General features: G+C 40.2%; 3 protein-coding genes across 3 annotated transcripts; all 3 read left to right on the top strand.

Moving 5' to 3' along the window:
* The first annotated feature begins 2899 nt into the window (after positions 1-2899).
* Positions 2900-5587, top strand: LOC116188031 (ER membrane protein complex subunit 4). Its single transcript, XM_031517135.1, has 6 exons — positions 2900-3084; positions 3236-3292; positions 3963-4116; positions 4423-4520; positions 4671-4736; positions 5216-5587. Exons 1-6 carry the CDS (start codon positions 2956-2958, stop codon positions 5252-5254), a joined length of 543 nt encoding a protein of 180 aa, XP_031372995.1. The 5' UTR covers positions 2900-2955; the 3' UTR covers positions 5255-5587.
* Positions 5588-6578: 991 nt separating this feature from the next.
* On the top strand, positions 6579-7221 carry LOC116188032 (probable steroid-binding protein 3). The gene has a single exon (XM_031517136.1). It carries the CDS (start codon positions 6695-6697, stop codon positions 6995-6997), a length of 303 nt encoding a protein of 100 aa, XP_031372996.1. The 5' UTR covers positions 6579-6694; the 3' UTR covers positions 6998-7221.
* A 2618-nt stretch (positions 7222-9839) lies between these two features.
* LOC116188147 (ubiquitin C-terminal hydrolase 22) lies at positions 9840-13177 on the top strand. Its single transcript, XM_031517311.1, has 3 exons — positions 9840-10950; positions 11431-11549; positions 11674-13177. The coding sequence occupies exons 1-3, from the start codon at positions 10172-10174 to the stop codon at positions 12459-12461; spliced, it is 1686 nt and encodes a 561-aa protein (XP_031373171.1). The 5' UTR covers positions 9840-10171; the 3' UTR covers positions 12462-13177.
* Positions 13178-13264: the final 87 nt, after the last annotated feature.

Here is a 13264-nt window from a genome sequence, read left to right as displayed (position 1 = left end):
CTTTTGTCTTAGTATAGATAATTAGATTACCACGGCGGATGTAGATTAGATTTGGGAGGTCCTCCAAGGCTTAGAGGCGGACTTGTTAATGTGTGAACCGGCTTGCTATTCAGACTAGACCGGACAAAGCAAAATATTTTTTGCTCTTTTTCTGACAACTCGAATAAGACCGAACCTGCAGGGAAATCGAACCACACCAAACTGAGATATTTCGGTTCAATTTGAACCAAAAAATTTTTGAGCCATTTTAAGGAAACGAATTTTCAGAGGGAAGTGAAATTAACCCAAAATCTTATCCCATTAGATTCTTGTAATGACATTTGCGAAAATTGAGAGGGTACAATCAACGACCTTTATCGTAAGTTTGGAACAATATTTAAGTACCATATCACTTTTTGTCCCCGTCCCAACAAATGTCCCACAAAGTGTGAAATCCCCGTTTAAGCTAGAGAAATTCTTTGTTCTGATGATGATGATGTACCTAAACACGAGATAGATCTTCCAAAGAATAAGACTTTTTTCGAGTAAGCCAATTCATTTGTGACTAGGTAGAGTTTTTGCGGTTTAGTACTCTTGAGATTTGAGGACAAGTACATAAGACTGTTAAAATGAGAAAGCACGGATAGTTGAAAAATCGACAAATCAAACCGAAATCAATCTCAAGATCCAAAAAACCGAAAGCATGATCTGGTTTTGGTTGGAGTATTTTAAAATACTAGTTGAAGACGTGTAGTGCGCGGGCTAAAATTTATTGATACGGTGTTATGTCGTGTAATCTCATGATAAACATAAAAAAATAAAAAAAGAAACCGAATGAAATAAGTTTTTAATACTGATGATAATATAAGAATTATTATAAGCCTATCATATAACGCGGTATATTTTCGATAAGTTCGTTAACAACGGACCATTTTGAAATGTATAATTAATCGGCTCTTTCATTACATTTAATACATCTGACACCGATCATCAATTGGAATAGCGACCTTTCAAATGCAAAATACATGAACACAAACGAAGTAAATTGGCGGAACAATATCAATTTCGGGAAAGTTTCGATAAATCAAATTTAGATAAAATTGAGCATTCAAGTGCAAAAATAACAGAACTAACGTTCCATACAACAGCGGTGCAATAGGGTTAACAAATAAGTCAAATTAAACCCAATCGTATTTATCCGATTATCGATTAATAAAATCTAAAAACTAACAAAGTTCACAACTAACAAAATCAAGAAATCAAATCCTACCGTTGTCCCCTGAAAGTCAAACAGATCTCCACAATAATACAAAAGGGTTGGTGATTTTCACCCTCTTGATCATCTTAAAGGCGTACACTTCAAAAGGATAACTTCTAATGCGATTATTCGATCAAGTAGAAGCGTGTATTTTGGATAATGGATTCCTAGAGCATTATTGTTACACTACATATTTGTGCGCATGAGTGTGACTATTGAATTTCCACAAGTAATGTTGAGCATGTCTCGTGGAGAACCCGAAGACCCAAAGACCCAAAGACCGAAAACAGTGACGAGATCATACGAAAAATGAAGGGGATATATCTCAATTTCTTATGAGATTATATTTCCTATTTTGTAAGGATTTCGTTGTGTCGCTTTGATTTTTAAATAGATATTAGAGATAATTCTAGAATATTTTTAGAATATTTTAAAAGGGAAAAATATTCTATGATTATATTAAGATATCTTTGAAATATTAGAAATGTATTGTATCTATCTAAAGGAGAGAGGGTATTGTATCAAAAAAGTACGTTGTGTAAAAATCACGTGTAATTTTCTTGGAAATTCTCGTATTTACTTTTTTGAAGTCTCTAGGTTCATAGAGTGAGAGAGTCGTGAGAATGTTGGAGTCTTTAGGGTTTTTAGAATAAAAGAATTGTGAGAATTAAGAAAATTATAAGATTATTCTCGGATTGGGTCTTGTAGGACTGGAAAACACGAGTGATCTCAAGTATGTGATCTCCGATTTATTGATCTAGTAGAATCTCTCTGCGTTGTCCGTGGATGTTTCCCTCGCCCTGAGGGTTTTACCAAATATATTTCGGTATTATTTCTTATCTATTCTCGATCTAAATTCCTTAAATTTGACATCTCCCACAACAATTAAGTCTTATTAGAGGGAATAACTTTTGAACTTCTCTAATTGAAAGACTTTTGATTTTTCATGAGTGATGTGATACTATTACATTGCACCGCTTGTTAACTTATCCTATGTGGCATTTTTCAGAGCATTTTTCTAGTTTTGTCATTGTATATAGAGAGATATAGATATGGATTATTAAGTTTCAGTTTTGGATTTTAAAGTTGAACCTGGAAAACCCCAAAAACCGAATCGTATATGCATACATAATTAAATTTTTCCTTGCCATGGGCTTCAACCATATCTATATCAGGTTTTATTTGGATATATGTATTAGCTGACTTGATTAATTTGCATGCATTTTTATCGTCCATGTATTTATTTGTTAAATTACTATTAAAGTTTTATTTGGATATATATGTAAGGTGTTTTAAGTTTTTTTTTTTTGGGTGAACAGGTATTTTAAGTCTTTATCTTTACGAATTTGTATCCTTCCCTTGTATTTGGAGTTATTGCAAAGATTATCTGTATGTTGTTCATTCGATCGGCTTTATGGATTAAGTAAAATTGATGCATATACCTTGATAACTAAACTTTATTAGATATATTTAAGTTTTTTATACGGATTAAGAGGAAATTCAGTAAGTTGGTATATCCAAAAAAAAAATCACATTGTATGGTTTGATTTTTCCTTTTAAGAACCCCGAATCGTAGGCGGCCGAATCCGAAAAGAAGACCCGGATCCGGAACCTAACCCTAACCCGAAAGGCCTTTCGTCAACGTCATGGCGGGCGGAGATTTTAACAGAGCCAGCGAGAGGGGAAACAGAGAGAATACGAGAGAGAGAGAGAGAGAGATGGAGAAGGGGAAAGGAGTGATGGGATTCGGGAGGAGATGGGCCGTCGAGTTCACTGACGCCTCCGCCGCTCCTTCCTCTCGCGACGTCCCCGATCCTCCCGGCTTCACTCGCGCCTCCCAGGATCAGGTCTGCTCTCCTCCCTCCCTCTCTCTCTCTCTCTCTCTCTCTCTCTCTCTCTCTCTCTGTGTATCTCTATCCGTAAACGGCTTCTCGTGCTTTTGAATTCGGTTGGTTAGGGATCCGTGGTTTGATTTCCCGTGATTTGATTGTTCCTCAGGATGATTCGTCGGTCAGTCGCCAGAAGAAGGATGCTGAAGCTAATTGGAAGTCGCAGGTACTTTGGCTTTGTTTTTCCATGTTTATATCTGTCGTAAAGGTCGATCCTTTTTCCCTTTTCGACCAATTAATTTTGTTTGTACTTTGTAAAGCTGGCGTTTCGATCTTTGTCTTCTGAATAGCTGAACTGAAAAGCTTGACTAACCAATCTTATGAATTAGGGATCAGTGGACACTGATCAATTGGGTCTGTAGTCTGTGGTGATCGGTATTTGAGCACCTAGTAGTTTGCAGAAGGAAAACGATATAATGTCTCACCGAGCTGTGGCTTCCATGAATTTGAGGATTTTGAATCTCCCCAATTGGAACTTTAGGGATCATACCCCCTTTTGTGAGGTTGGGCTGGTCAGTTTGCTTTCTCCATTTATTGGAAATCTTACTTGGGAAAACAGGTAGCTGTTGATATTAGTTGGTCGGGGGTTCCCTATACTGACTATGAGCTGAAGCGAGAAGTATTCGTGTGTAAAGAATTTCTAGTAAACGTATGGCCAACAAATAATAGGCGCCATGCAGAATGATGGCCGAAGCACCCATTTGTAATGCCCTAAAAGTATGTTTTTGGATGAAAGTAATTAGTTAAGTGCATAAATTTGATGCTATTATGATAATTGGGTTTCAAGCATATTATGGCTTGTGATCTAAGAGACTCCTTTTTGTATGTGTCAACAGAAAGCTTGGGAAGTGGCACAAGCCCCTTTTAAGAACTTGATGATGATGGGCTTCATGATGTGGATGGCTGGAAGTACAGTGCATCTCTTCAGTATTGGGATCACCTTTTCAGCTCTTTGGCAACCTATAAGTGCTCTTCAAGGAGTTGGGAAGGGTAAGTTGATCCCTGATTTTAATTTGCGTCTTTCTTACACTTAATAGTTTCTCTTTTGGCCCTTTATATCTTTTGTTTATCCTCCCAAGCCATATGCCTAGTAGTTCAACAAGTTATCTCTTTAACCCTTGCTCTGAATTCAGCATTGTAGCTGACTTATGAGATATGATCATGTCTTTGGTTAATACACTTAAGTTGAAATGGCATGTTAAGAGAAACCAATAGTTACTCTGATTAAGTAATCTGAGAGTGGGTTGATTGATCCCTATTCATATTCTCATACTGACAAGATAATGTTTGTGGCAGTTTTTGAGCCATACAAGGACAGCAAAGTTGATCTTCTGGCGCCGAAGCTACTTTTCATCGCCCTCAATTTAGGTGGTTTAGCCCTTGGTGTATGGAAGGTAGGCACTTCTCCCTGTCAATCGGATGCCTGTTTGTTTCGTGTTTCCCTCCAAAGATGGCGCTTCTTTTTTTCCTGAGCTTTCTACTCATCAAGGATGAAAAGGTGCAATTTAGAACTTTCTTTGACTGATTTTATTTGAACTTTGCAGCTTAACACATTGGGTTTACTTCCAACTCATGCATCTGATTGGGTCTCATCCTTGCCTCCCGCACAGGTTCGTTCCATCTATTGAAACTATCATCAGCATACTTACCTGAAGTCAACTATCTATTTCCATTAGGACTTTTAATGTCTTGTATTAGAGCCAAAAGCATAACCATTGTTCTTTAGATCCTTCATTCCTTGATTGTGAAGCATCATTCTTGAATGTAGGAGCTTGTTAGATTTTAGACTAGAGATTGACATCATAAAATATAGGAGTATTTTTCACTCTCTATTTTTTTGGGCATTGTTATTGCATTAATTTGTAGAATTAGTTGTTGGTTTGGTCACTGCCTTAATTGAAATAAACTGGAGCTACTGCAAAACCTCTGTTTAGCTAACAAAAGCACTATCCATGCAAACCTATTGGTAGACTTCCATCTCCAAAATCATTTCATCATGTCTCTGTCCAAACAGCTACTTGGATTAGATATGGAAAATATATTGATATTACTTGATATGGAGACTGATAGGAAGTTATTTCGTTTTCAGGAGGTTGAGTATTCAGGTGGAGGGATCCCTTTGCATTAAATGTCCAGTAGTTTTGGTGAATTGACGAACATCATCTCCAGTAGGGAAGGGTATCTGAGGATCATGTTCTTGGCTGATGGCTTCTAGCTCTTGATCAAATTGGTGGAGGTCATTAATATAGTGTGATTTTGCTGGTTTGAGTAGTAGACTGGAGATATATTATTCTGAAATTTCTGTTGTTTTCTTCAGGAAAGCTACCTGCGATTGTTTAATAGTTATTTTGTGGAAATTGTTCGAAGAAGCTCATTTAGAAAATGGATTTCCACTGCTTTCTCTCTCTTTAGCACGGGAAGTTCTCTTTGAAGTATGGGAAGATCATGAGCCATTGCCTAAGCGGTCCTTGCAGGTTTCAGTGAGGTAGTCGATAGTGACTCAAACTTTGTAGGAACAGGTGGCGCATTGATGTGGTCATGATTTTCGGTTTTTCAGTAGAAGTAACTGGTTCGGTTTGAAGATATGATTTGAATCAAACATGGGAAGATGGATAATTTCTTGTATGAAACTCTCCATAGGTATGAAGCGAACTTTTCAAGAAAAATCTATGTGATACTCTCCGCACCTGGCAAGTTAGGCCTCATGGAGATGCAGCCCCTGCATCATGTGGATCTAGCTTTCAACATCGTAAAACATGCCTTCTTTGATCGGTATCATAGCCTGCTTCAACTGCAAGCCTTTGATCGGTATTATAGCCTGCTGTGGCCCTACGCAACCTCGACTATCAACTACATCTACAGAGTATGTAGATCTATCATTTGCCGAATAGACAAATCACTTTTATTGTCCGTTATCATAGTTCTTGGTCGGTAAGCAAACTGGTAGCAAAAGCAAAGGTTAGATTCTTTACCCTATATGTCCTCCTACTTCAATTTTGTTTAATCCAAGCCCCTCAAATTTCAGAGATGTCTAATTTTGTCTCTTCACCGAAAATTATTATGGTTTGCAATTGAATGTTAAGGAGTCCAACCCAAACCCATAGCAGTGGCGTGCTTCCATGGGCTCAATTGATGGCAGGATTTTTTCCCTCGATAATGACCAAGCCAGTCTCGTTTGGAATGATCAGCTAAAAACCTTATGACTTTAGTTTGAGGATCTTCCGATGCTATATAGGGAAGACAAATCTTCCACTTTAGGCAGTGGTGGTTAGTTTTAGTGGTTGGTTGGCTTCTGGCATCCGTCGAGGCGACTAGGATCGGGTTGTTGATAAAAGGAAGATCGAAGAAATTTTGCATGAGTCGTGGAGACGTTCTTCAGGTGGAGGGACTTGATTGGATTAAACTAAAATATGGGGACCTAAAACGAAAGAAAACAAAACGAGGGCCATCTCCATCTCCTCTCTCTCTCTCTCGTGAAAGGACTGGCCTTTTCACTTTTCAGACTGCTTTACCTCTCTCACTCACTCAATCACCAAACTGCTCATCATTGTCCTCGTCCTCTGCAGAAATGGAGTTCACAGCACAACAGCTGAGCCTCTACAACGGCACCGACCCGTCGAAGCCGATCTACGTGGCCATCAAGGGCCGCGTGTTCGACGTCACCGCCGGTAAGCCCTTCTACGGCCCTGGCGGAGCCTACGCCATGTTCGCCGGCAAGGACGCCAGCCGTGCCCTCGCCAAGATGAGCAAGAACGAAGAGGACGTCACCGCCTGCCTCGACGGCCTCTCCGAGAAAGAGATCGGTGTCCTCAAGGACTGGGAGACGAAGTTCGAAGCTAAGTACCCTGTCGTTGGCCGCGTTGTCTCTTAATTAAAACCTAATCCGGGTCATATCACGACACCAATGTCTATCTCGATATGTGCATTACTTAAGTAAATCACTGATACTTCGATTGTAATGTGTCTACGCCTAAGGTTGCGATGCGAATCGCTCCGAAACAGCTGCCTTGTTTACTGGATATGTGTCTATATAAATAAATGTGGGTTTGTAAACTAAATTTCGTCCGATTTTTAGTTTAATTGCCTTCCTTTAAAGCACAGATTGCCCTGCATTTGGACTGAAGATGGTTCTTTTAGGTAGAAAGATGATGATATCAGGGAAATATCGGTTATAAAAATTGCAGCTTTTGCCGCCAAATTAGGTGTTCTAATGATAATTAGTCTTTGTTCGGCTGCATAGAGGTTGCTGAGCGTATGTGGGCGTTGCATAAGAAAAGATTATCGTTTTGATGTGATCCACATGTAAATGATTTGTCTGCATTTGTTTGTCCGATGATCTTGATTGTCCAAGGTTGTAAATAGATTGTTGGGATGGTGAGTGAATCTGGTTAAGGTAATGGATTGGTCTCTCTGTGTGTGGTTCTATGTGGTATGACTGGAGTTCGCTGCTTAAAGACTTGTGGAGTCTGCTGCTTCCTGTTGAAGTTTCGTGAGTGTAGATTGTTGTCGAGGACACTATGGGGCCTGTTTGCATAAGCATTTACTGATAGCAAAGGTATGAAATGCTGCTAGGGGAGCAATGGCCTTATTGACGATTCTTTCTTGTTTGATTAGTGCATTGTTGCAAGGAATATGGAACAAAAGCATTTAACTAGGGCCATTTTCATGGCCTGGGTTGCCCTTTTTTCTTTTATATCATGGTTCTTGGTCTCCATCTGCCTGCTTGTCTGCATGGATGTGCGTAAGCACTAGAATTAGAAGTATTTTGCTTCACCGTTGTGATCTGTGAAACAAATGGCTGCCTTATTCGTTCATTGTGAAAGAGAAGAGATTTGGTAATAGTCTACATCATATGTCAACTTGCAGTTCACATATATGGGACTATTAAAATTTGAATCAGAAGTCATTGTTTATGGAAATGAGTATTCTTCATGTGGCATCCATCACAAGCCATTTCTATATTACCCTCATCTTGACATTAATAACCCAAGATCTATTAAAGGTTGGCTTGTCTGGTATTATCTGACTTTCGGTTGCATTAAAGGATCTAGGTAGTTTTATCTTCATGGACAAATTCCCTAATCTCTATGCTTGGTGTCCCTGTTGGATCAATGATCTAATCTCCTTGACACTTAATAATGTTCAATCATGGTTGTGTGACTTCTGTCATAGCTTCTTGGGCTCTTATTCTCATCCACACAATGGTAACATTGGTTAATATATGAATCTCTTGGTCCTACCATCATTTGCACTGCAAAAGCACTTATTTTATAAGTTCTGCCTTTTTTTTATTAGTCACGGATTTAAGCATATTTTTATAACTGATAAATTCTGCAGAATATTGTTGTTCTTATGAGGCGAAGTAGGTGACCGAAACAACTCAGCCGTGCATTGTGTTTTGTAGCGATCTGATTCCTATATAGTATTAACAAGTGAATGGATAAAGCAACGAGACATGTGGCGGTGTCTCTTGCAACAGCTAAAGTAAACATCTATTTTATATATGGCTATTCAATCTTATTATATATTAGTGTGCAGATCTGCTTTGGATCTCATCACATCTTCGGTTGTTACTTGAGAGATCCATCATTTTGCCTCTTACATTTCTTGAGGAACAGCTGGGGATCACAACCTCCTAATGCATTGATAAACTCGACAAGGGCAAATGAGAATGCCATTGCAAACTGCTGATGATGAAATTATGTTGTCGTCTCTTAAGTTATTGCCTATCATGCCAGTTGCCATTTGACTGTGGAACATTTCCACGGCTTCTTTGCTGATTACTGAGCATGAATGATATCGAGGAATTTCGGTTACGGCTTTTCCTGCAATGTTGTTGCATAATTGTGTTTTCTGCTCACCATTATGATGCCGAATGAAGGGATATGCGCATGCTTTGACTAGAGCAAGCATGCGAAAGTGACTTTACTGGTATTGGAAGTGAACGACTTTTATGCACCATATAATGGAAAACAAATGAAATGAATGAGCTCCTGCGTGTACCAATGCCCACTTCAATTCAAGCAAAAAAACATTAGACTGGACAATCCAGATTTAGCTCAAAACGGGATACATCGGTTCGAGCAATTGCATTTGAAAATTGGATCGAGATCTTTGGCAGCTGAGTCTCAGTCCGGTTCAGTTGTTATCGACAACAGACTCGCTACCGACCAACTCCGTTTTTCTGGAACTGTACGATGAAAAATCTGATCGATTTTGACCATGAGTTGCACCCAAGTGCAACTATTAAAGATCCCAATCCCTAGATTATAGCACGACTGCAGTTTATCCTCATTGATATCGTCATTCCAACTCCAATGAACGGCTGGGATTTTTCCCAATCAAAATTCAGAAAATAAATAAATAAAAGTAAATTAGTTCAGGCGATTTGACTTGATATCTTTTTTCCATTTCATATATGTCTGAGAATCCGCATAAGGCTCGATTGAAAACTTGCTTTTCTTAAATAAAATTTAAAATTCGAGTCATGTAAATAAAGAAAATATATTATTAGAAAATTTTATTCTTTAATAAATAATTCGGCTCATATCAACTAGTCGAGACCCGTTAACTTTGTGAATATCGGTATGGACATTAGTAAAAATTGGACATGGACGTTTCCACCTTCCCTGCCATGCAGGGAGTCAGGGACGCAGGGCAATGTGGCTAATAAAGTCGGTCTATCTATTAAAACAAAAAAGCAAAAAATAAAAACAGAACCTTCTTCTCTCTTCTCTTCTCCATTAAGTCATACCCCCATTTCCCCTAACAGTGAGCGGCATTGAAATCTGTTCTTGCCCTCCCCACTCTCTCTCTCTCTCTCTCTCTCTCTCATCAGATCGATTCGACACTAATCACAACACTAATCCAACTCAATCCATTTCTTGTTTTCCTTTCCTTTTTTTTTTTTAGTTCAAGATTTTGCTTTTCGGGTATTTTATGCAATCCCAGAGAAAACCCTTCTCTGTTTGATCTTCTCCTTCTTGATCATTCATTGATTCGATTTTTTTCCTCCAACATATCCATCGTCCTCTGTCGGGTGCCGATGAGCATGTCGTCAGTGAAGTCCCCCTACACAGTCCCGCCGCCCTGCAACCACCTCGCCAGCTACAAGCTCAAGAACGGCCTCGCCGGCTACACCTCCCTCCAAGAATACCTCAGGATCGCCCCAAACGGGAAGCCCGCCATCTCCAAACCCGATTCCAAGGCACCCGGTTGCTCCTCCTGTAATGGGTCCCACCAAAGGCTCTACCTTTGCCTCAGCTGCAACTGGATCTCCTGCATAGATCACACCCTCTCCCACACCCGATCTAGCCTCGGCCACGAGATCGCGGTGGACATCGAGCGGGCCGAGCTCTACTGCGGGACCTGCCGGGATCAGGTCTATGATCCCGACTTCGATCGCGCCGTGATGTGTAAATACATCAGGGAGATGATGCCGAGGGGTAGGAATGGGTTCGAGGGGATTAGTATCATTTCGGAGAGGTCTAGTAAAAGGAGGCGGCTGGTCCCGGGTTTGGACTCGGACTTCTCGGTCTCGAAGCAGCTGATTTGTTCCGGGGATCAGAGGGCGAAGTCTTGTTACCCTTTAGGGTTGAGGGGGCTGAACAATTTGGGGAACACTTGCTTTATGAACTCCGTTTTGCAAGTCCTGTTAAATGCCCCTCCTCTCAGGAATTACTTTCTCAATAACAAGCATAACCAAGACGCCTGCCGTAAGGCTTCGGCCGATCGGTTCTGTTTGCTTTGCGATATTGATGTCATTTTTTCGGCAGTGTTTTCGGGTGATCGAAGCCCATTTAGCCCTGCTCAGTTTCTTTACAGGTGAGCACTCTTTTAGTCACATTGTACATGTACTTTAGTTTTGGGATATAAGTTTGATGGGCAAATAATCATTTACAAGCCAAGTGCTTTGAGTTCTTGGAGTAATGTTCTGATTTCGATTGCTAATCGTTTAGCTGTTCCCATCAAAGAAAATAAATAAAGTCAATTGGAGATACACGCCATATCGAAAAGCTTTTGGGACCTTCTCTGACCTTTCAAAAGTTGGTCCACTGATACATTAAGACATTGCTGACAATGCTGGTGAAAACTCACGAGAGATAGCTTCCAGTTGAGTTTCGTATTTAAAAGAATTCCACAGGACAGATTGTGTTTCTTTATTATGTTATTATGCGCGAAAGCTGTTTCTTTATTTGTTCATTAGTTTCTGGATCAAGCTTTCAGTTCCACTCTTACTATGTTCTTTCATTTTTACTTCTTAGGAATCAATAACTAAAGATATATTCCTTCTTTATATTAAAGTTGGTGGCAGCATGCGGCAAATCTAGCTAGTTACGAGCAACAGGATGCTCATGAATTCTTCATCTCTTTGTTGGATGGGATCCATGAGAAAGAAGGCAAAGCAAAAGACCTAAACAAAGGTAACAAACACCAGTGCATTTATTAAACTTTGTGCCACCTAATTGTAGAATTAGCACTGGCCTTTAACATATCTACTTGAGAGTAATTTTCTGTTGCTATATAAGAGCTGGATTCTTAATGCAGATGGGAGAGATTGCCAGTGCATTGCTCATCGGGTTTTCTCTGGGCTATTGAGATCAGATGTCACTTGCATGGCCTGTGGATTTACTTCCACAACATATGATCCTTGTATGGACATTTCTCTCCACATGGACACGAACAGTTCTCTCTCAGCCGACTCACCGAACAAAGCCAATAAATCTAGCGGCAATAATATGGGCAGCTCCAGTTCAACCCTCATTGGATGCCTGGACCTGTTCACGAGGCCTGAGAAGCTTGGGTCTGATCAGAAGCTCCACTGCCAGAACTGCCAGGAGAAGCAGCACTCGTTGAAGCAGCTCTCTATCCGAAGGCTTCCCTTAGTATTGTGCTTGCACATTAAGCGGTTTGAGCACTCTCTCGTGAGGAAGGCTTCGAGAAAGATTGATTGGTACTTGCAGTTCCCGTTCTCGTTGGACATGGGTCCGTACCTGTCCTCCTCGATTGTTAGGAAGCGGTTCGGGAACCGAATCTTCCCTTTTGAAGGAGACGAATCGGAGATCTCATCGGAGTTTGAGATCTTTGCTGTGGTCACTCACTCAGGGATGCTCGAGTCTGGTCATTACATTACCTTTGTTCGGTTGAGGAATATGTGGTATAAGTGCGATGATTCGTGGGTGACTGAGGTCGATGAGAAGACCGTCAGGGCTTCTCAATGTTACATGGTCTTCTATGTGCAGAAGATGCTTTACTACAAGGCAAACGAGGAGCTCAGTTGCATCCCTATCTCCTCGCAGCGGGACGCATTTCTTCCGGTGGTCGGGTGTTGCTAATATGAGAGGAATCCTTTTTATCATTCCGAAAAATGCCCCAGCTCGCGTAAGGTCCCGTTGCAGGAAAATAATCAAGTTCTCTTTTTTTTGCTGGGATCAGAGAACCCTTCTTGGGTTTGAAATCGGAGTTTTCTGCCAGTTATTTTCCTGAATGGATGAACCTCATGCAGAGGCATCAAGATTTAGTTCTCCGATGACGGTTACGGCCAATATTTCTGGGATACTGGGCAGTAAAATGCATTTTCTCATATGTTTGAACCCAAGTTTACAGGTGGGAAATCCGATTGGAGAAATCCAGGAAAATTGGCCTGGAGCTCGACGATATAGTATTCCCTTTTCGTCGCAGGAGGCTTCTCTCCTTGTCATGTACAGGCAAAAGCAAATTCGATAACTACTCCAGCCGATAGAATTTCGGTCTTAGAGTTAGTTTCAGATTTCCCAACTAACAATCATTTTTCGGTGTTGTCCTTGATTATAACAACATTGATTCCTACCTGTTTTCTGGTATCACCTGGATTCTGGCCTGCTCCAATTTTCAGCAGATGAGTTCTGTTTTGTGTGCTTTTTTTTTTTTTTTCCCTTGGTAGAAAAGAGAGAAGAAACACCGTTAACATTATCTGTCTCAAACATTATCCATTACCGGATGGGCAGACAGAGTCCTTACTTAATATGATTGTTATTAATGGGGTGGGTGGTATGACTTGATGAACGTTTGATTTTTTTTGTCCAACTTTGTACCAAGTCCCTACCATTAAGAAAGGAATTTCTCATCGTCATTCCTTTCTCATCATTTTAGGATGATA

Source organism: Punica granatum, chromosome 8, assembly GCF_007655135.1.
Source record: "Punica granatum isolate Tunisia-2019 chromosome 8, ASM765513v2, whole genome shotgun sequence".
Classification (NCBI taxonomy): Eukaryota; Viridiplantae; Streptophyta; class Magnoliopsida; order Myrtales; family Lythraceae; genus Punica; species Punica granatum.
The sequence above is the reverse complement of the archived record's forward strand: the minus strand, read 5'-3'. Positions and strand labels throughout refer to the sequence as shown.